The 21,877-nt window shown below is 33.5% G+C and overlaps 1 protein-coding gene and 1 non-coding gene across 5 annotated transcripts; one reads left to right on the top strand and one right to left on the bottom strand.

Annotated features, from left to right (window-relative positions):
- Nucleotides 1–6,626: 6,626 nt before the first annotated feature.
- On the bottom strand, nucleotides 6,627–15,984 carry LOC108749615 (mothers against decapentaplegic homolog 4). 4 transcript variants are annotated; one of them, XM_018488416.1, is made up of 12 exons: nucleotides 15,578–15,984; nucleotides 14,721–14,930; nucleotides 14,237–14,385; nucleotides 13,318–13,597; nucleotides 12,739–13,005; nucleotides 10,410–10,547; nucleotides 9,548–9,742; nucleotides 9,213–9,386; nucleotides 8,184–8,438; nucleotides 7,833–8,114; nucleotides 7,542–7,672; nucleotides 6,627–7,229 (listed from the first exon to the last, which is right to left on the bottom strand). In XM_018488416.1, the coding sequence occupies exons 2-12, from the start codon at nucleotides 14,785–14,787 to the stop codon at nucleotides 7,149–7,151; spliced, it is 2,019 nt and encodes a 672-aa protein (XP_018343918.1). In that variant the 5' UTR covers nucleotides 14,788–14,930; nucleotides 15,578–15,984; the 3' UTR covers nucleotides 6,627–7,148. The 4 variants fall into 4 exon arrangements, with proteins under 4 accessions (XP_018343918.1, XP_018343919.1, XP_018343920.1 ...); XM_018488417.1 differs by having other exon boundaries at nucleotides 12,739–12,990; XM_018488418.1 differs by lacking the exon at nucleotides 10,410–10,547.
- A 1,012-nt stretch (nucleotides 15,985–16,996) lies between these two features.
- On the top strand, nucleotides 16,997–17,068 carry Trnaa-cgc. Its single transcript has one exon. It is a non-coding gene; the product is annotated as a tRNA-Ala (tRNA).
- The last annotated feature ends 4,809 nt before the right edge of the window (nucleotides 17,069–21,877 follow it).

Here is a 21,877-nt window from a genome sequence, read left to right as displayed (position 1 = left end):
ATAAAGTTGATGAAACCACAAATAATATCGTAATAAAACGATAAAAGATAGAAAGAAGTATTTTAAACGAAAGTTCACTTTATAAGTTTTACACTCAAAGGCACTTTATAGTGGCCTTATATACAGAATTTAAAAAAAAAATTATGTCTTTCAAAATAATCTTAGTTTTATTCATCAACGTTTTTAAGAATTTTTTAAATATATCGTTAAATTTTTCTTTAAATTAAAAGCTTTAATTATATGTGTCACAAAAGTTTTTTAAATTCTTGAAAAATAAACAGCGATATTTAACAAAATATGACATAATATTTTAGAGAAATGTAAGTAAATCTTCGGGAAGTAAAATCCGGATGCAGCAGAAAATGTTCAAAAGCAATAAATCATTTATAGAATATGTTTATTGAAAATGATCGTGTATAATGCGATGTATCTATTATATAATGTACAACAACAAAATCAGATTCCGCGAAATACATTCATTCGAGCTCCCTCGTGTCTTCCTTCTATTTTTCTTTCTTTCTTTTTATGTCTCCCTTTCCTCGAAACAGAAATAGCGTACTCACACTATATATTAATTATCCTAATTACAATTAATGCGTAATTAATTAATCTTCGTCATCACGCGGTACGACAATATCATCCCACACAAACACGAATAAATCTTATCTCAACAACCGCTCTAAAATTATTATCGCCGTATATGATTATTATTAATTGTAATTGTTTTTTTTTTTACTTTTTTCTCCCTTTGTCTTGTCTTCCGCTCCTTTTTTACAAATGTGCCCGAACGCTGTAGAAATTACTTAAAATATATCTGCATCGACGATAATCACAGATATTAATTTGTATCTATACTATAATAACGTCGTTCCTTTTCTCTTTTTACGCCATTCACAGATCAAACGTAGTCGGAATTTCGCGAAAATTGAGATCCAAATTACAATTCGCACTAAAATCGGATCGCGATAAAATTCCACCTGCGCCATAAAATTGACGAATCCTCTCTATTAATGGAAATAATAATTAACGCAAGAATAATTACATCTCATACACGCGGGACGCTCCGAAAAGACACTCACGCGTTCGTTATTATTCTTCTCGATCGTTTATAAAGTTCCCAAAAAAAAATCTTCGACTTTTAATTCGACTTTCCGCTTAATCATTCAAATAACACAAAGGGCCACAACGTATCTCAAGATTCGAGATGATCTTAAGCTAGTGCTTGAGATGTCATGAACCAATCAGAGGCCGGTATTCATAATCGGTTCTTATTTTAAGACCATCTTAAGTAATGTCTTAAGTCGCTAATGTGGCCCTCTCATTGGTTCGTGACTTCTTAAAATTGTACTTAAGACGTCTTGAATATAAGATCTGACTATGAATACTGGCTAGAGAGCCGTATTAGCATCTTAAGACATTGCTTGAAATTAAGAATTGTCTTGAGATTAAGAACAAACTATGGATTCCGGTCAAAGTCTAAAATCGGGACATAAGATGTCTTTTGACATCGCTTGACTTTGGACTTTGTGTTGTCTAAGCAGCTTTTTAATTTTCCATTCGATTTTTCTTTCGGAAAGCCTAGCGCGAGAAGAAATCGAAGAATCTCATCGTATATTTTTTAACATTTCGTAACAATTGTAGCATCTCGGGGAGTATCTTTGGATTAGACGCAGAACAGTTTGTGCCGTTTGCTTTGAAGCGCAAGTAAGAAGAAAAAAGGTCTGTCTCACAGCGTTCTTTTTGACGAAGGAGGAGAACGAATGTCTCGCAGTTTTTCACCTTTCAGAAATTTTAGACTTCAAGAACTCTGGGCGATATCATGCTAAACGTTCTCTAAATGATGAATAATAAAACGAGTGAAAGAAATTCAATGCGAAAATAATTTAATTATGATCTTCTGATCAGACTTTGCAAAATCCTCTTGCATTTCAAAACTGCATTCGTCTGAAGGCAACATTCGCAAAATTCGTGAACTCGACAGTGGCAGTATTCCATGTATAAGTAGTTGTAATGAAACATGCTATGGGATCAACTTTTAGTATGTACTTAAGCCTCTTTGTCGAGAAACAATTTATTAATCTCGCATCTAGCATGTCGACGAGCCCTCCACAATCGTTAATTTTAGAGGTTCTCATCTACTTATTCGCACCTCGCGTGATTTTCACTTTAATGCATGCGTTAAAAAATTCATGGCTTGTTTCAAGAGCTGCATTCTCTTTCTGCTTTTTCTATGCTACTAGGAAATTTCTAAGCACTAAGACAATGGGAGCAAAATTTGGTTTATCAGTAGAACCACGGAATTTGCAGGTTCGCAGAACCTTAGCAGTTTACTAGACTCCTACTTAAAATCCTTAGAGCCTCGGAGCCATTTCTGGATTCTTAAAAATCCTTACAACTGTCAAAGTCTGAATCTCTTTTTTTTCGGTTTCTTAGACCTACGGATATTTCGAAATATTATGCTTCGCGATTGAATCTAAATTCCTAATTAGATCAGTGGTAGTTTAGGTTTTTATTAGATTCACGAAGGATGCTTAGTCTGGAGTTAAAAATACAGTCTTGTAAGAAGTCCTAAGTTTTATATCTCTTCTTATATGCACGAAAATGATGGCACATGTGTTTCTAGCTTGGCTTTGTAAGCAAGAATCTCTTGTCAATATACTTGAGCTGTGTGTACATTTCATTGGTCGATCAAAGGAAGGCATTGTGTACACCGATGCGTTCTGCGTTTACTGAATTATTTTTCCATTTGTAAATTCCTTGACGTACACGCAGATCTCCGTCAAGAGATCTATCATTAAGAAATATAATACAGTAATCATCAGACATCTATGTAGCAACTTCTATGTATATATTCAGAATGCAAACTTCTTCTCGAACTTAGTTTAAACGGTAACGTTCAATCCTCCCTTTCTCTCTCTTTCTCTTTCTTCATCTTAATTCTCGTGGAAAATTCATTCATTCACTCCACAATATTAAGGCTGAATTGCAAGAAATGATAATCGGTAAATACTATTGTGTATCGTAAATAAGTTTTAAATATTTTCCTTTGTTTTCACAAATATGGAATCAATTAGAATAAAATATATATGCGGAGGGTGGTCCACTTAAATCGATCATCTGAAATATCTCTCTTATTTTTGATGATATAAAAAAATGTTTTAAATGAAAATAGAAAGGTTTCGAGGGGGATATATTTTGGTCATATTTTTTTTTCTAGGTGGAGGCGCCAAAAAGATTACACTTTTTTTTAATCAAATTATATGATTTTTGGTAAAACAATATGTGATTTGTTTAATTATTCTACATATAAAAGTATTAAGATAATGATACCAAAAAATCAATAGTTGACGAGATATTTTACACTTTATTCTGGCACATATTGACATAAAATGTTAAATAACTCGTAAACTATTAACTTTTTGATAATCGTATTTTAATAAGAAAACAATTGTTTATTTAAAAGATTATCCATTTTGCACACATAATTTTTTAAAGTAACTATGTGTTTTTTTTACACCAACTGTTTCATCTTATTATTCTGTTAATTAAAGTATTAAGGTATAATTATCAAAAAGTTAATAGTTCACGAATTATTTAACATTTTATGTCAATATGTGCCAGAATAAAATATAACATATCTCGTCAACCATTGGTTTTTTGATATTACTATCTTAATATTTTTATATGCAGAATAATTAAAGAAATCATATTGTAAAAAAAATCATACAATCCATTTAAAAAAGTAGAGGTAACCTTTATATCTTTTTGGCGCCTCCATCTAAAAAAAAAACAACATAACCAAAATACGTTTCCCTCGAAACCCTTCCACTTTCATTTAAAACATTTTTTTGTATCATCAAAAATAAACTATATTTCAGAGATATTTCAGATGGTCGATTAAAGTGGACCACCCTGGTATATGCACAAGGTGAACAAAAATATTGTTTCCGATCATTTTGAGGCACCTTGTACATGCATACCATTGAATTTGGTCGACTCTCTTTCCTTCTCTCTCTCTCTCTCTCTCTCTCTCTCTCTCTTCCCTCTTATTCTTATATATGTATAATCACTCTTGTTATATTATCAAATATTATATATGTAAGAATATTTTGTACGACTATATTTTAATAAAATAGTTGGTAAACAGTAAGTATAATTATTCAACAAGTACTACGTTATTATAATAGTAATAACATCCGACGGTTAACTGGTGGAGACGTATAACCGGAGAAAAAAATCCATACATATAAATTGAATTAAATTCGATTTACTGCTTTAATTTGTTTTTAGCGCAATAGATATAATAAATAAATAATATATTACAACGTAATATATTACATGTATATTAAAAACAAATTCTTCAATTCTTTTACATCTCTCCACTTCAAAATTGAATTTATAAATTGTTCTTAGATCTTCTTTGATTCTAAAATTGTTTAAAACATTTGTTATGCTTCAAGTTGTATATGTTATTTTTTCATAATTCATTGTCTCCTCCAATAACCGCAATAATGATAATAATAATAATAATCAATATAATAACTAAGAAATTAAAAGATTTTATTCCTCGAAACGAAGAAATAAAAAAGATGAACAAGTATACTCATAGAACTTCAAGATTTCTATATAAAATAGTTTTTGGTTATAAACTGTAAAACAGACAATAAACAAGTTATCCATTCGTAATAAACAAATAATTCTAACGCCACTGTAAAATTTCTGCCAGTATAATCGCTACATACTTTCTCTCTCTCTCTTTCTCTCTCCTCTGTCTATATAATATATATGTGTATATATATAAACTGTGATAAATATATTTTCTAATTATAAGTATGATCTTTTCACAACTCAAAAAAATGTGATATCATGATATTTCTTCCATGCGAATTTAAATACAAAAAGTTTATTCTTACGAAAGATTATAATTGTGTGTACGCACATATAATTGAGTGATTCTTATGAACTATCTATGCTTGCTACTTGGCAGAAATGTATTACTGTGTCTTTAGAGAATATTTCCCTACTGTATACGCGTGCATAAAGATAATTCTTATATCCTAGGACTCTTACGTCTTCGGATCTCTAAATCTTCAGACTTCAAGATTCCTAGGTTCTGAGATCTCTGGTGTCTCAAATCTTTAGATTCCTAGATTTTTAAACGTTTATGTAAAAAAATTCAGATCTAATTATTAAAATTCAGAAAACTGGAAATCAATCGATGTTTTCAATCAATCGATGATATATAATATTTAAAAATTATATATAAATTCATCATTCTTTTTTTTAGAATTTTAAAAAGTTTTAATATAATATAAAACGGCTTTAAGAATAAATCAAATAACTTAATGAAGAAGTATAAAAGCCAACGTTAGTTCAAATTGCAATTTGAATTAACGTTGGCTTTTATGCTTCTTGATTAAATAATTTAATTGTTATATTTTTTATCTCATGTTCACAAATTCAGGAATCCAAAAAAGCAAGATTCTTCTTGTCCGATATAAATGTTGAGCTTAACATTTGCAGTAAGTAATAAATGTAGACAGTAGAGTTCAGTTATCTTACAAAGCTAATCTCAAAGAACAGGGTGACTATGTAATGGTTCCGAAACTGGTATCACTGTGAGCTTAACGGACTGCGCGTCACCGAGGAAATTTCTCCATCGTGCGCCTAGCAAAATAGAAGACTGTAGTTCTATTTTCTTCTGTTCCTCTCTTGGTGAGACGCGTCATGTCGCCTCTCTCCGTAAAAAATTACATCTCGTAAATAAAAATAACGTTTCTTTCACTTTTGTACGTTGGTAGTAGTGCAAGGCCGTGGCACATATTTTATCCTACACACAGCAGAGGTTCTCAAACCAATAAAAAAACCAAAGCAAAGAGGAGAATAAAAAAAGGAACAATGCTTTTTTTTCTCATCGAAACTCAGCAACATTATCGAACCTCTAAAATTAGACTTTTAATTAAAATCTTTTCTCAATATATAATTTGACCTAATTAATTTTTCTAAGTATATTTTTACCAGATTGCATATTAAATAAAACGGATTAAATATCCATACATTTAAATTCAATATGTATGCAATAAAAAATGCAAGTTTGGTTTTGAAAAATTAGGATGACTTTATGATTCTAGACATAAAGTATAAACATTATGTTATCATAAAGAACAACAAAACAACTTGAATTTTTTCAGTATGGAAGGTCTATAGTAAAAATATAAACATAATATACCTGGGAAAAAATGTTTTATATTTAATTATATAAAAATATATATAATTATATACAAAATGTCCATTTATACATAAATATATAAAATTATATATAATTTTATATAATTATATATAAAATATTTTTCCCGGTATATAAGAAGTACATAAACATATATGAAAGATGCTTTTCGATCTCTCTATATGATCATTACAACCAAGAAACAATAAAAAGAATAAAACACCAAATTAAATGTTTTGTTCGCAATGAATATTACATAAACAACTATTAAATAAAGTTTCACGCTGTATATAAAAAAATTAATAAACAATTTCTGGTTTAATAATTTCCATTGATATTTTTCTCACTTATCTATAAAAAAATTCTGAGACATAATAATACGAAAATAATTAAAGGGCTCCAATTATAACTTGACATGTAAATTTCAATATAATACTAAATCATTTATGTATTTATATGTGATAATTAACGTGCGCGCGTATGTTTTTCCTTGCTTCTCTTCGATTGTCTAACAAAAATTATTTGCAAATAAAAAAATAGAGATGAGTTACATTATGTACACTCTATGATAAAAAAATATGCATATGCAAAATGTATAGAATTTTAAAATATACAGATAATTTTATCTACCATCTGCAACACGGAAAACGTCGGAAAGTTTGAGAACCCCTGTCCTACACAGGTTATTATATCACGAGTTGTTAAATATATAAATAGCTTCCGCAAGATCTCTTCCCCGAGCTTCCCAGCCGAATTTCGCGCTTCAATCGTTTGATCATACGTCTGATGAATTTGGTCCATCCGGTGTGTCCACTCGTGTTCTCAAGCCAAAATTATTTGTATGATTGTTCAAACGATGTATGTTACGCACTCGACTTTAGCAACAACATAGTGATGCTCTTTTTGATAGGAATCGATGGAATTATTCGATTGCTCGTGGTCCATCAATGGGCATTGTATGCAACACTTCATCCAGCAATTGAAGCGCTCTGTGTAAATGCACCTGGAAAATAAATGAAATAACAATATTAAAAATAGAATATTACAATATATGTAAAAAGGTATAACAATTGATAAATTAATATAAAATAAATAGTAATTTTTTTGACTCTGATTTAAATGTATAATCCTTCATACGTTTATTTTTAAATTTAAAAATAATGTAAGCAAAAATTTAATAAATTCCTATAGTATATATTACACTTTCAGATAATATATATTATACTTTTTATTTATTAAATCCTATTTTTGTATTTTCTTTTAATAAAAGAATTTCTGATTAAAGAGATTCGCAAAATAAAATTACAAAATATACCTCAATCCAGCATGGTGTTTCTTTTATACTTTGTCGCGGATAATCTGGACCCCATCCTTTAACAAAACTCAAACGCAGGATACAAAGTCTACGTAAATCGTCGACTCCAATCCCTGCAGCCGCGCTGAGACCTGAATAATAATTGTGTTTTATACACTATTGTACATACTATTGAGTGTATTAAAATGTATTTTCTTAATAAAATAAATGTATTTTATTTATGTGCTAAACTATATTTATAATTTAATTAAGTTATTAAAAATGTATTATTAATAGATGCCCGGTTCTTACTTTTGGTGATAGGTGCTCCATGTGTGAGATGGCCTGCAACAGCTGCAGCTTGCGCTGCTGCGGCGGCTTGAGCGGTGGCGGCTTGGCCTCGCATCTGTTTGTGGCACTGCCTTAAATCGAAGACTTTAATGTATGCTGAGGGATAGATTTTGTGTACTGCGTCACCAGGTGCCCGGCCTGCCTCTCTATCCAAATAGTAAGACTGTACAAAGACGCTGTGTTCGCTCTGGCATCTCAACCAAACATCACCCTCACCCCTCAAATCCAATACAACGCCCTTCCCTAAAATGTTTTGTTTTAATTAAGGATTTATAATATTTTCTAGAAAACTCTCAATTGAATTATAATTACCTATATGAAGACGTGCCCGTTCGCTCTGTTCTGTTCTGTGCACATTGCTCAAGGCACCTAAGCAGAATCTGTTTCCACCACTAGGATCTACGTAGCCGTCCACGGTGACCGTGGGACAACCACTACTGACTTTGAATGTTTCTCCGACTTGGATGTCCAATTCGAAGTAACCAACGGAACACCAATATTCTGGTGCTGGTTGCGTAGAGAGCAATCCTCCAATGTTTCCACTGACATCATTTCCATGACCTCCCCCTGTTTCATTGAAGTATTAGATTCAATGTAAAGTCGCTAAATTACAAAATTTAGAAAATAAGAATAGAAAGAACAACTGATTATTGTAATGACCGAAATAACAAATTAAAATCAATCATATAAAGAGGTTATATAAAGAGTTAAACGAGCACATAAAATAATTAAGATTAATTATTTAAACCGAGTCTTTAACAATTAATTATTAATTATGTTGCGGTCAATGAAGACTAGAATGAAATTAAAACTGATTACGTGTTTTGAGACATTTTGTCATGTTAAATGTGTCTTATTATATTAGATTAGTCTCAACATTCATTTTATGTGTTCATTTAAGATCATTCATATTAAGTACTAAATCAAAGGACAATAACGTTACAAGTTTCGGCTCCCGGATTGAGCCCTCTTCAGACATTAGCATAAAGCAAAAATCGCAGAACAACAACAATTTATCGTAAATGATTACATATTCATACCATTCACAGTTCGGGTGAGTCTTGATGTAGAGTGAATGGTATGAATATGTGATCATTTACGATAATTATTGTTGTCCTGCGATTTTTGCGTTATGCTAATGTCTGAAGAGGGCTCAATCCGGGAGCCGAAACTTGTAACGTAATTTTGCCTTTGTTATTTGAAATATATTCTTTTGTTAATTTTAAAGAAACGTGTTGACTCTTACTTTGCCCGTTACTTATTGTCATCCTTTATATTATTAAAAAAAAAAAGATTTGTCTAAAAAGGAAATTTTTTTTTGGCTTAATGTAATTAACTTACAATATGATGTCGTATGAAGATGTCGAGGGTCTGGCGGTTGCATACTTTGAGTATATGTGAGAGTATTGGCACCAGTCCATTGTGGCGCACCGGAATTGTACGGGGCTGTACCCACGGGAAAACCATTTGGATGGTGAAGATGAACAGGCGACACAGGAGAACTCTGTCCTTCACCTATTCAAATCAATGGAAATAAATTCGTATATTAAGAATGTTAAAGTACTTTTGTGTTAAAAATGCTAGAAGGAAAATTTAGATCCTTGGGATTTGCATTTAGTAGTAGAATATAGTCACTTTTGCTAGTCTAAGTGAAATGTTTGTAAAAAATTTGTTACCCAGAGAAGCCGCTAACGCGTCGACTGTAGGGGGTTGATTAATATCCTGCGGGGGTGTTGTAGTGTTGTAAAACGTATCGGCGGTTGATTGTCCTTGCGCGGGACTCAGAATCTGCGCACCGGACGTTCCGCTTGACGCTGAATTCAGCGACTGTTGCTGGCTACCTACGGTGTGACTCATTGGATGTACTACTGCTGCAAAATCAAAATTCATACACGATGCAGGCAACATAAAATATTAAAACGCAACGAACATGGCCCTCGCTATCGTTGCTCTGAAACTGTTGCGCAAATCGGTGTTTCCCAAAACATTTATTCTAAATATTTTATATTCTAAATTTTAATAATTGATTTTCAGTCTTCGCTATTGCAGAACTAATGAGCTTTTAAATTTCAGGAATCTTAGATATATTCTTCTAAAATTAAAATTTTATTTTAATTTAAAATTTTTTCATATAGTACAAAAAACCTCCAAGAGACATCTTAAAGATATCCAAAGAACATCCTGAGGACGTCCTCGGATAAATTTGACTGTATAGCACATTGATTTAAAAACATTAGCCTGATACTGTAACGAATGTGCTATCCATTTTTGTATTCAGGATTGGACGCCATTTCAGATATATCTTGCGTTTTCTATGAAATAAATTCAGAGATTATCTTTCGCACTCACACAATTGCTTCATAATTACTCCATCTTTTATAAAGCGCTACTTTTATGAAATGCGATTTAATTTGGGAAACTCTGATTTGATTTTAAGAATCACGAAAAATGCACACTGGCAACATTGAGCGATGACTAATCAGCGACATATAATTGAAAGCTTTTTAAATAAATAGCTGTGTACAATGAAATACGTACGATGATGCATGTTACGGCTTGCCGAGTGATGAGGCGTGGGTATCCAGGTTTGTCTGGGGCAATTATTGTCGTCCAGTTTAGCATGGGGATTACCATTATTGCCGCCCCCACCGGCGCTAAACATACCCTCAGTACTAGCTGTACCGAACAATCAGAAGGAAAAGAAAACAATGAAGCCAAAACAAAAATTGTATTACGCAACAAAAGAGAAATTTGCGAAGCGTATTCTTGCCTGCTAAATCTACATTCGATAGCAATAAACAAAAGCGGCTGGCTCATTAGCGCAATCATTTTAATAATTAACAATCATATCGAGCGCGTCAAATTCAATAGCATGTATATTTTTAGCACAGTTAGATGGTATCTGCATAAATTTTCCTGAAACGTAACCATCACATGCCAAATTTGTGATTTGTCGTTTAATAATTTATTACTATTCTTATATTTAGATAAAAAACTGTACCCACGTGTTAATATGGGTAAATATTGACAATGATGGAAATAGTTCCGATGACTTCGACCTTGATATATGTTGTCATGATCCTTAACTTCCAACAGGTAGTTATCGCTCATCCGTTAAAAAGTTATCAACAAAAAATGTTTAAAAAAAATAACGATTTATTCCTACTTTATACAATATTAAAAGCTATTCTATATCCCTCCTTGCTTACGTATAATGACTTTTTACGCAGAACAGCTCTCACCCCACATTCCCCCTCCATGCTTTAACAAAAAGTTTGAAAAAATAACGTTTTATTTCTACCATACATATACAGCAATAAATACTATGTGAAATATAGGATATTTAATCCCACAAAAATCCCTTTCAACCCTTCAATTCATGCAAGACCTTGAAATAAAAGCATTACAGAGATTTCCAATTACATCATCCTCTTATGTGAAGTATGTTGACGATATTGCGTTAGCATATGATACGTCACACATTGATACATTGGTGAATACCTTCAATTCATTTCATTCTAGATTAAAATTTACAACTGAAATAGGTGGGCACAGATTAGATTTTCTTTATGTCAGTTTAATTAAAAAAAGAAATTCTCTTGTGCAAAATTGGTATCACAAACCTACTTTTTCTGATCGCTTAATTATTTTTCTAGACATCCTTTATGCCAAAAAATGAGAACAATCATAGGTTTAATTGATAGAGTTCTATCTTTGTCCCACCCTATTTACCATCAAGAGAAGTTTGAATTAATAATAAAAATTCTTTTAAACAATGGATATCCACTGAAACTCATATTTTCTGAAATAAAAAATAGGTTGTCAAAAAATTTAAGCAATGGAATGATCAGGGTAACACACCTACGGATAAATCAACGGACAATGAAAAAAGAATTAATAAGTTTTTCACAATCCCCTTTATACCACTTTTATCGGAAAAGATCAGGAAATTTTTAAAAAAAGGCTCCTTAATATACATGGCATATAAAGAGATTAATAATATTAGGGGGTTCATCAGGGGTCATAAAGACGTTTATCCCAAGCTGTCTCATACAGGCGTTGTATATAAGATTGATTGTCGAGATTGTGAAGCATCATATGTGGGCCAAACAGGTAGATTTTGAAGACACGCATAAATAAACATAAAAATCACATAAATTGGAACACTACACAGCATTCTATAATAACAGAACATAGAATCAGTCATCAGTATGATTTTGATTGGGAAAATGTCAAGATTTTAGACGAAGAAAAAATTCTTAATAAAAGATTGATTTCGGAAGCGATCCATATAAAGCAACAGAAACAGAGTTTGAATTTACATTGAATGATACGTATTCTTTGGACCCACTATACTATGAATTTATTTACTGAATTGTGACGTTGTTATTACCTTCTTTTGGTTTTAATTTTATTTTTATTTCAATAACTATTTAACTTTATTATTTTGAGTCTTATTGTATCTCTGGCCGACACAAGTCCTTTACGTGAAGTCGCGAGAATTGAAATGACTTTGTAGAAACACTAAATCACTGTTTTAAAAACACCAATTCACTACTTTAAACATTACATTAGAAATAGAACGTTATTTAAAAAATTTTTTTTGTTACTAACGAAGGACGATTAAAACCTCTTGGAGGTTACGCAAGGTCATGACCTTGACAACATATGTCAAGATCATTGAAGCTACTTTCGTTATGGTTAATATTTATCTTAATATGTTCCACCGATTCGTCGAGATACATTACTATCTAGTACCACCAGACATTAATTACAAACAGACACCGTATAAAGCCAATTGATGAAAATTTTTGATAAATTGGAAGTTTCACAAAATTAAAAGGTACAATAGCAACATTCAACTTACTTGAGTTGGGCGGTGGTAAACCCGGTATAAAGCCTTGCTGGGCTTGTTGTGCATTGTTCGAGGCGGTTGATTGAGCCGGCGGATGATGCTGAATCGTTTGATTCATTTCGCCGTCCACGTCCATCGCGGATCCGACCGCGGCAGCGGCTGCCGCAGCAGCCGTGCCGCCGCCGCCAACTGTATATTCGTCCTTAACCAGTCTTCCACCGGGACCGACACCCACACCAGATTGCAATGTCAGGCCAGATAGGTCTGTAAAGAACGGGTCTGTGCGGGGGAAACCAACCCATTCCATCAAGACACCAAGACCACAACAATCAATGATTTTTTTCGCTCTAATATTCTGTATTTATTAACCCCAGGATGCACAATACTTATTTTGTTGAATAATTATGATCAAGAATGATAGAATCAAGCTTAATCGAGCGTTTTCCATGACAATAGTAAAGGCAAAAATAAGAAAAGAAGAGAAAAGAGAAATTAAAGGTATAAAAAAAAGAAGTATCATATGCATACACATAAAATACAAATACTGTGTTAAAAATAAAATCTAAAGCAAGATTACATGTCGCAACATACCTATGCCCGGAGATACCACTCGCTCATAGTGGTAGGGATTGACGCATACGGAATCGCATTTCAAGTCAAAAGCAAACTGACAGTATTTCACATGTTTCAGTTCATTTTTGTGCAAATCCGGCCATCTCCAAATACGAGCGTAGATTACATGAGGAAAACCTTTTCGTCCTGCTACTTGCAATCTACCATCCAAAGTTCTTTGGATGGTAACACATTTGCTTGGGTGTGCGCCATTAGTAGTTATTGCAGTGATCAAACTATCTAATTCGTCACGTTTCTCCTGTTGAGCAAATTGTACGTATCGTAAATTAATCTTTATAAGTAGACATCGGATTCTTATGCAATTTCATACTTTTTTAGAAAGCAGATTGGAAAATAACATAAAAATAGAAATTTGTCTCATTAAAAAAGCATATTCTAAAAATGCATATTTATTTCTGCATATTGTGTATATTTGCATATTTTGTGCATGTCTGCAAAAAATATCTGTATAAAAATCTAATATTTATTTATGAGCTGCGTTCTATTATTCACTGGAAGTACTATAAAAATCAATAATATATGTAACTATAGATTTTTAGTATTCCCAGTAAATAATGCAGCCACAGTTTCGAAATATAACAGAAAAGCGGTTACAAACTGTCGAATAACTGTAAGATAAAAATGACAATTAGCTGATTCACTTGACGCTTGCAACGCTCATGAAATGATTTTATCCTTGTTGTCTATCAAATGTTAAACAAGGATAAATAGATTTTTGCGAGTGTTGTGAGCGTCAAATGGAACATATCCTATGAAATAAGACAATAGAAAATAATTTAAAAATTAGCAAAATTAAAGATATTAGCACAATAGAAGATTTGTTTTAAAACAATATTACATAATATTAATGACATAGAGATATGCATATGGGATTTACTTTGAGTTTCTTCACAAGAGATTCAATTGCTCGTTTGCTGAAGCCTTCGCTTTCACCACCTTGACGATGACACATTAATGAGTGCACAATGCTTAAGCAAGCATCTGCACTAGTTGGAGCACTAGGCGCTATGCCAGTCATCTCTCTCACTGCATTTAAAAAAAATAAGTCAAAAATAAATTAGTAAAATCACGCAATAAAATTCTTTATTTTATTTTAATAATTTAAAATACAATAATCTCATTTTAAACATATCTTTTTCCAAATAGTGTATATGAAATAAAATTATTAAAGCTGAAATAATCAAAATCAAAGATATTAAAAACTTAACTACTTAATCTTTAATCAATTAATTTTAGTCAATAGCTGATTAGTTATTAAATATAAATTCCTCGAGACACAAATAAAATATCAATGATAAGAGATAATGATCAATACAAGTATCATTCAAATATATTATAATGATTATCTCTGTTATATTTACATTCTGGATTTGGTTGCATGGGGGGCGAGGGATACAAATGACTTCCCCCGCCCGCCAATCCAACCATCTCGGTGAAAGCCGTGGTGGACAATGTCGCGTTCCTTCCCACAAATCACTGGTTTTTTGTTTGGACTTGGTACAGTCCAATCTTTCACATTCTACCATCTAGTGATTCGTGTCCATATACCATGTATCATAACAGTTGCTTTTCTGTAAATAATATTAGCTATATTTTTTTATGAAAACATTATATCTCAATGCTTTATATCTCAATCACAGTCTTATTCTTGTTTCTATCAATGTAAATTAATTTTAATCTTATTCTGACTTATTCTTTATCTTTGTCTAATAATCTTAGAACTAGAGAAAGATAAAGAATAAGCTGAACCACGATTAAATCTACATTACTAGAAACCAACAGTAAGATATTAATTCATTTCATTTGTTGTACAACAAAGTTTTTCAAACGAATTGATTACAGGAAAGTTCTTTAATCTCCAAAAATTTTCTATATTGTAGGCAATAAATACGCTTAAAAAATATGTCGACAAATAAAATAGTACAGAAAAAGACTACAGATAAAGACAATAATTACTCCACTCTGAAATAGTAGATATGAAAAAAAAAAAAAAACAAATTCGTTTAGCTAATATCAACAAATTGAGCCATATCAGTTCAATGAATTATCTATTCTTGATGTGTCTCCAATAATCGCTAACAATTATCGCCGATAACATACCACAAGAGCAAACCTATCTTTGTTTATCTAACATCAACAATGACATTTCAATATCCGTCAACAATTTATAAATATATAGAATATATGTGTAACGATAAGAATTATCGAAATTGCTCACATAAATCATTCCAGCAAAACGTGGTTGGAGGCAACGCAACGGAACTTACGTCCAGACAGCGAGACAAGGCCGGGTCGAGTATGCAGCAGTCGACGAGAGGTCAGGATGCGCGTGGGCAGCATGCACGACAGACGATCATTCACGGGACAATTTTTCGCGCTCACACTCCGAAATGAACGTCAACGGCGGCGGCGACGGGTGACGCGCGATGACAGCTGCACGCGGGAGACGTGCGCGGCTCGTTGCGACGTCGGTGGCCGAGCGTCGTCGTCGTCGTCGTCGTCGATCGGACTCGCGGCACGTTGTAACGGCGTGGCGCAGCGCAATTTGACACAGCACGACGACACTCCTTACTTACAGATTAATCGCTGGGCGCAACGCGCGCGATTACACCGGTAGAGTGCGGGATTTACTCGCGACGGATCGCCGAGCGTTGCTCCGTCGCATAGGTTAGCGCATCAATAATACATGTCCGCGGGATGCGGATGATGTCGCCGTGAACAGTCAACAGTGCGGCCAAGATCAGTTGCGAACGAAAATGCTGCGATTCTTAAGGCGGATTCATACTGCGAATTGCGCGAACGTTGCGATTGGCAGCTCTACTCGCTCCTTCTCTGGTCTCATTGGAAGCTGCAAGTTGGAACTGTTGGAAGTTGGATTTGAATGAAGAGAAGAAATCTGTGAGGACCGATTTTATCAAGCTTAATCCTGATTAACTGTCGATCGCAATTGGTCGATTCTATTAAACAGAAAACACGATTGGTCAATCAACAGCAACGATTAAGCTAACTGGCTTTGGTGAAACTGGCCCTGAGAGAATTTATTGGTCTTTCTTGCGTTTCGTATCCAGTTGCACTTTCGGTACTTAAGATAGGTATATATTCTTGTTTGCGAAAGCAAGCAGAAAGAAAAAATACAGTGTAAAAAGTGCAATTTAAATGAACGCTGAGCAGATGTTGCTAAATTAGGATTTGTATTAAAAAAAATTTGTAGTATCAGAAAAATCAACGTTGTAGGATTTCGAAGATCGTCAGATGAGTTATTTATATTGATTACTTTTTTCAATTTTATTTGGACTTTAATCTGAAAAATAGCACGTTGCTAATAGAAGTATAATTTTACTGCAAAAATGTCAACATTAGAATATATAATATTAAATCCTAAATTTTAATTTATATAGAATATATGTATATGTTGCATTTTACATACATGACGTAATTAAATGAGAACAATTTTCTATTATTATTCTTGAAAAATAGCAAATAATAAAATATATCTTTAGGATATATTTTATTATTTGCTATTTATATCATACCGTATTATAATATAATTTATTGTTTCGATCTTACATAATCATAAAAAAACGATTTAAAAATATAGTGTTTCATGTCTTTCAGTTTAAAGAAAAGTTTATCAAATGGGGGTGTAACTCAGTGGTAGAGTGTCTGCTTCGCATGCTGAAAGTCCTGGGTTCAAATCCCAGCTCCTCCAATCTGGTTTTTTTTTATTTTTAACATATATGCTTAATATATGTACGCAGCACATATAATTGTATACTTGTCTATTTTATTACAAAAAGTTAACATCATAAATATTTTTTGTCCTCTTTCCCTCATTATTTATAGTTTATATATTATATCAGTTTATATATTATTATTGAAGATTACGAAAGGTTCATTATCAACATATTTAATTGCATTTATTTATTAAAAATTGCCATTTAGTTTGTTATATATAAATAATACTGGTATACAATAATTAATTACATCTAATTATAATTTAATCATCGGAATAACATCAATCAGTTATAAAAAAAACTACAAGTTATATGCGAATTCGATTAAAACTAGAAACATTATAACAGAGTAATTTGGCCACGAGATGATAATCTTTTGATTGGTCCGTTATTTTTGTCAATTTCAATAAGTTAGAATAAGTAAAATGATATAAATTAGAATGAGACAAATAGCATAAAAATAGACAATACATATATAGAATGTCTCGTAATTTTTTTATCAAGCACTTTTGTGTAGATAGTGCGGACTAAACTGAGTCGAAAAGTTCTCATTTTGCAATTTTTGGTTAACGAGATATTAATACTAAAAATTGCCGAATATTGGTCTTCAATAATTTTTTACTCAAATACTATCATCAGAATTTTTTCAGAGTTTTTTATTGACTTTTTAGTACTGCATTTTCTTATTTTTACCAACTTGAAAAAATATATATTAAAAAATTCTCGGAACTCTATAAAAAGAAAATAAGCAATTTTTGTTTTTTGCTGTTTTTCTGTAAAGTTGATAGTATTTGAATAAAAAATTATTGAAAACCAATATTCAGCGATTTTTAGTAATTAGTATCTTTTTAACTATTGCGAAAATTGTAAAATGTAGAAGACTTTTGGACTTAATTTAGTCCACTCTATTTAATACAAAAGTGCTTGGCAAAAAATTACGGGACATCCTATTATTATATATACATATCCTTATTTTTCCCTCTTATTTTGACAAAATTGCTCATAGCCAAGTATTTTGTAATATATCCAAATAATGTGAAAGTTACAAAAGTGAGCGAATTTATTGGAATATTTGTAATTTTATTGGCTATTTAATAAATTTGCTCACTTTTGTTCCGAACTCATTTCAAGATACACTGTATTAAACTCAGACTTTGTTATAAATCTCTAATTAAAATGAATTTCACGCGCCCGCGCCGCAAGAGAAACGTGAAGTTAGTCAAATCATAAAATTTTACGTTTTTATTTTGGCATTGTTTTTCTCGCATTGCAAATTGTTAAACTGTCGAGTGAGGTACTGTACATCACAATTCACTTATGTCATCAATATCAGTGTCGTTAATAATTATGGTTATCGCGTTCAACAGATTCAACTGTTGCGGAGCGGATCCATGAGTGCTCTCCGTCATTGGCTGTGTTCAGCAGAAAAAGCAGCTTTGTAACCGTTGTAAAATTCTTAGACATGATTGGTTTATACATTTAGATCCAGTGAAGAACAAAAGGCAAGACCAATCATATTAAAGAATTTTACAACAGTTGCAAAGCTGCTTTTTCTGCTGAACACAGCCATTGAATGATCTAAAAGAATACATCAATAGCAGCGAGTGCTCACGGATTTGCTCCGCAATAGTTGAATCTGCTGAACACGATTTAAGCGGGGAGTACAGACTCTTGCATAACGCATAATACGTAATGCATAAGAAAATGTATCAATCGAAGTTCTTCATTTCCTTCCCTTCTATGAAATAAAGAACTCTGATTGGTTCAATTTCTTATGCCTCATGTGTTATGCAAGAATCTGTGCTCCCTGCTTTATGTTAACGATCAGTACTGTACTGTTTTGACTGCGTTCAACGGACTCAACAGTTGAGTGAGCACTCGTTGTTATTGGTGTATTCTTTTAGAATCAGCATTTTAGATCTGGAAGAATACATTAATAGCAGTGAGCGCTCACTCAACTATTGAGTCCGCTGAACGCAACCATCTTGATCTCGCGAGGAAAATATCTTTTTTCGCGCATAATGGAATGCGCGTAATATGTCTTGGGGCCCTCGCAAATGCCGATCAAGAGCTGCGCATAATGAAAGCAATAGGGACAAGGAACAGAGAATAAGAATTTCAGTCTATCAGAAATCATGTATTGTGGAATACACAGTTTCTGATTCTTGAAATTCTTATTCTCTGTTCCTTGTTTCCTATTTCTTCCATTGTGCGCAGCCCCTCACAATTCGCGACAATCGAGCGATCGGGGTGCTGCGATAGAATTTCGTATCGTTTCGCGTTTTCGAATCTCGTCCAGGATACCGACGTCGTCGACCTGCGTGTGTCTCACAGAATATATACGTGTGTTTTCAATGTCGCCTACGATGGAGCGACTTGTGGAGAACGTATCACGCGTGATCGGCGTGGCGAGAATAATTTCGGAACGGGTGGTAACGCCAGTGAAACGCCGGAAGACGCCGGCCAGGCTGGCCCCGTAAGAATCCGGATCAACCATCGACCTTCGACGCAGCCCAATCTAAGGAGAAACGTCCGCCAGGATCTCCCCCCCCCCTCCCCCCTCAAGAATTCGGACCAACCATCGACCTCGCAGTCCGATCTAATGCTGATTCTACAATGAGTCTGTAATCGGAATTTAAGTCTTATTGCCCAATTTCTTCATCTGTAGATAACTTTATCTTAGAGATATTTCCTAGAATACATGGAGATAGCTCCCTGGATAAGATTATCCGCAACTTTCTGGAAGTGAAGAAATTGGGCATTAGTCTCAATCGATGAAAAGTTGACCAATCAACGTCGGTTGCATAAGTTGGGCTATTGGTCAACTTCACTGATAAGACTTAGGACTACCAACTACCGACTCATTGTAGAATTAGCAAAAGGAGAAACGTCTGCCAGACCGGCCTCACAAACGACGTCGGCGAACCGTTCCAGGACGGAAGAGCGGACGACGACGTCGAGACCTGGCTCATCATTTGGTTCAGACAACAAGACAAGGCGATAATAAATTATACACTGACGTATGGCGATATAAAGAGACCGACATTTTGGCGTGGTCTGTTCATAATGAGATCCGAGATATTCTCTGCACGTGCAACGTCTACGATGTTTCGTCAGAGCGTGCCAAATCGCAGACGGCGTCTTAGACGCCGACAGAATGGCTATATTCAAACGACTTTTAGAAAATGTCAATGAAGAACATTTTCGTATCACACAGTAAAATACAAAAAGCTTGAAATGTTGCACTTCTTTCGACGCGTTTCTACGACAGGTCATTTACCGTGTTTCATTTGCTCGGTTTGTAACGTAAACATTTACTTATGCTTCTTTTGGGTTTTTGTTTTATTAAGTTTACGACTAATAGGAGTGGCCTTTTTTTCGGTTTGCATATTGTAAATCCCCCCTTCCCATCCCAAAAAAAGAAAAAAATTTGAAAATCCCTAAAAAAATAAAAAAATATAAAAGTCCATCGATTCGCGCGATCGCGATCGGCGAATATGCTTTTTGACATGCTTGTGACCCAGTATCGCAATTATTCTGTCATCATGATACCTAACTTTTTGATTTTTCACGTTGTGCGTATAGCAACGTATCGCAGTATAGAGTTGGGAGTCTCGGATTGACGGAATCTGCGATCGTTTCGTTGTTAATCGATCCATACGGAATTTCCGCGTTTCAACGAATCGCTATTTGTCGGAAGGATTCGCGAAGGACAGAATATGCCATTCTGTCGAAGAAGAGACGCCAGGATGAAAAGAGAAAGAACCGAAGAGCGTCCCTTCTCGCCTACTAATTGTTCACGGTGGGTGTCCTATATTTTTACTTATTACAAGATGCGTTGTTGTATTTGACGCTTGCAACGCTCATGGAATCATTTCGTCTTTGTTTATTAAATGTTAAATATGCGACAAATAATGCGAGTATCGTGAGCTCCAAGTGAATTCGTATGTACATCCACAATAATAGTTACTTTCCATTTACACAAAAGTGAAACTTTCAAACGTGAGACTCACAAACTGAGTCTGAAGTGAGCTGAATATTTTATACTCATTGTTAGATTAATAACGTCACTACTTTCTTACTTTGGTAAAAAGTCACATGTCGACACAGTCATAACCTCACTTTGTGGATTTACGAGACTTAGAGCCGGTTTTGTTCCACCTTTTGGTAAATTTTACCTATTAGGTAAATCTGGTAATCGTGTATGTAATTGAGTAATCTTGCTACTTACCCAACAGGTAAAAAACTAAAGTTCACGGTCTTGAGCTTAGGCCCAGCTTCAGAACTCACGATTAACTTTTAACCGAAGTTGAACTTATTTTTCATCTCTTTCCAATTCTAGAATTCATAAGGTCCAGTTTCGCAACTCATGGTGTGCCTTCCAACAAGCGACACAGTGCGACACAATGATCATGTCATCTTTGTTTAACATTGGTAAACAACAAGGATGTAATGATCCATCTGATTGGCATATTCCGTTAAAACTATAAATATAGACCAAACAGGTACAAAAGCTCACTGAGAGTGCTCAGTGAGCGATCGTGCTTCTGGATGCATCTATTGTGTTACACCGTGTCATTTCTGTCACTTGTTGAAAGACACACATGGTTAATTCCAGGAAGAAAGACTTATGCCCGTATTCATAATCAGACCTTGTACTTAAGGCTTCCTTAAATTTATCTTTAGATGCTCAGTAGTCAATGAAATAATTCGTAGAGTATCTGAAGATAAATTTAAGGAAGCCTTAAATATAAGACCTGACTATGAATACGGGTATAAGGCCT

The sequence above is a fragment of the Trachymyrmex septentrionalis genome, unplaced genomic scaffold, assembly GCF_001594115.1.
Source record: "Trachymyrmex septentrionalis isolate Tsep2-gDNA-1 unplaced genomic scaffold, Tsep1.0 scaffold305, whole genome shotgun sequence".
NCBI lineage: Eukaryota > Metazoa > Arthropoda > Insecta > Hymenoptera > Formicidae > Trachymyrmex > Trachymyrmex septentrionalis.
This window is presented reverse-complemented; position numbering and strand designations above follow the sequence as displayed.

What these genes read in the sequence shown, in the direction of transcription:
- LOC108749615 (XM_018488416.1), bottom strand. Translation starts at nt 14,787, where the DNA reads ATGGTTGGATTGGCGGGCGGGGGAAGTCATTTGTATCCCTCGCCCCCC. An exon ending in CGCGTTAGCGGCTTCTCTGG is followed by an intron (nt 9,387 to 9,547) that starts GTAACAAATTTT and finishes TGATTTGAATAG; the next exon opens with GTGAAGGACAGAGTTCTCCT. An exon ending in TGGAGCACCTATCACCAAAA is followed by an intron (nt 7,673 to 7,832) that starts GTAAGAACCGGG and finishes ATTATTATTCAG; the next exon opens with GTCTCAGCGCGGCTGCAGGG.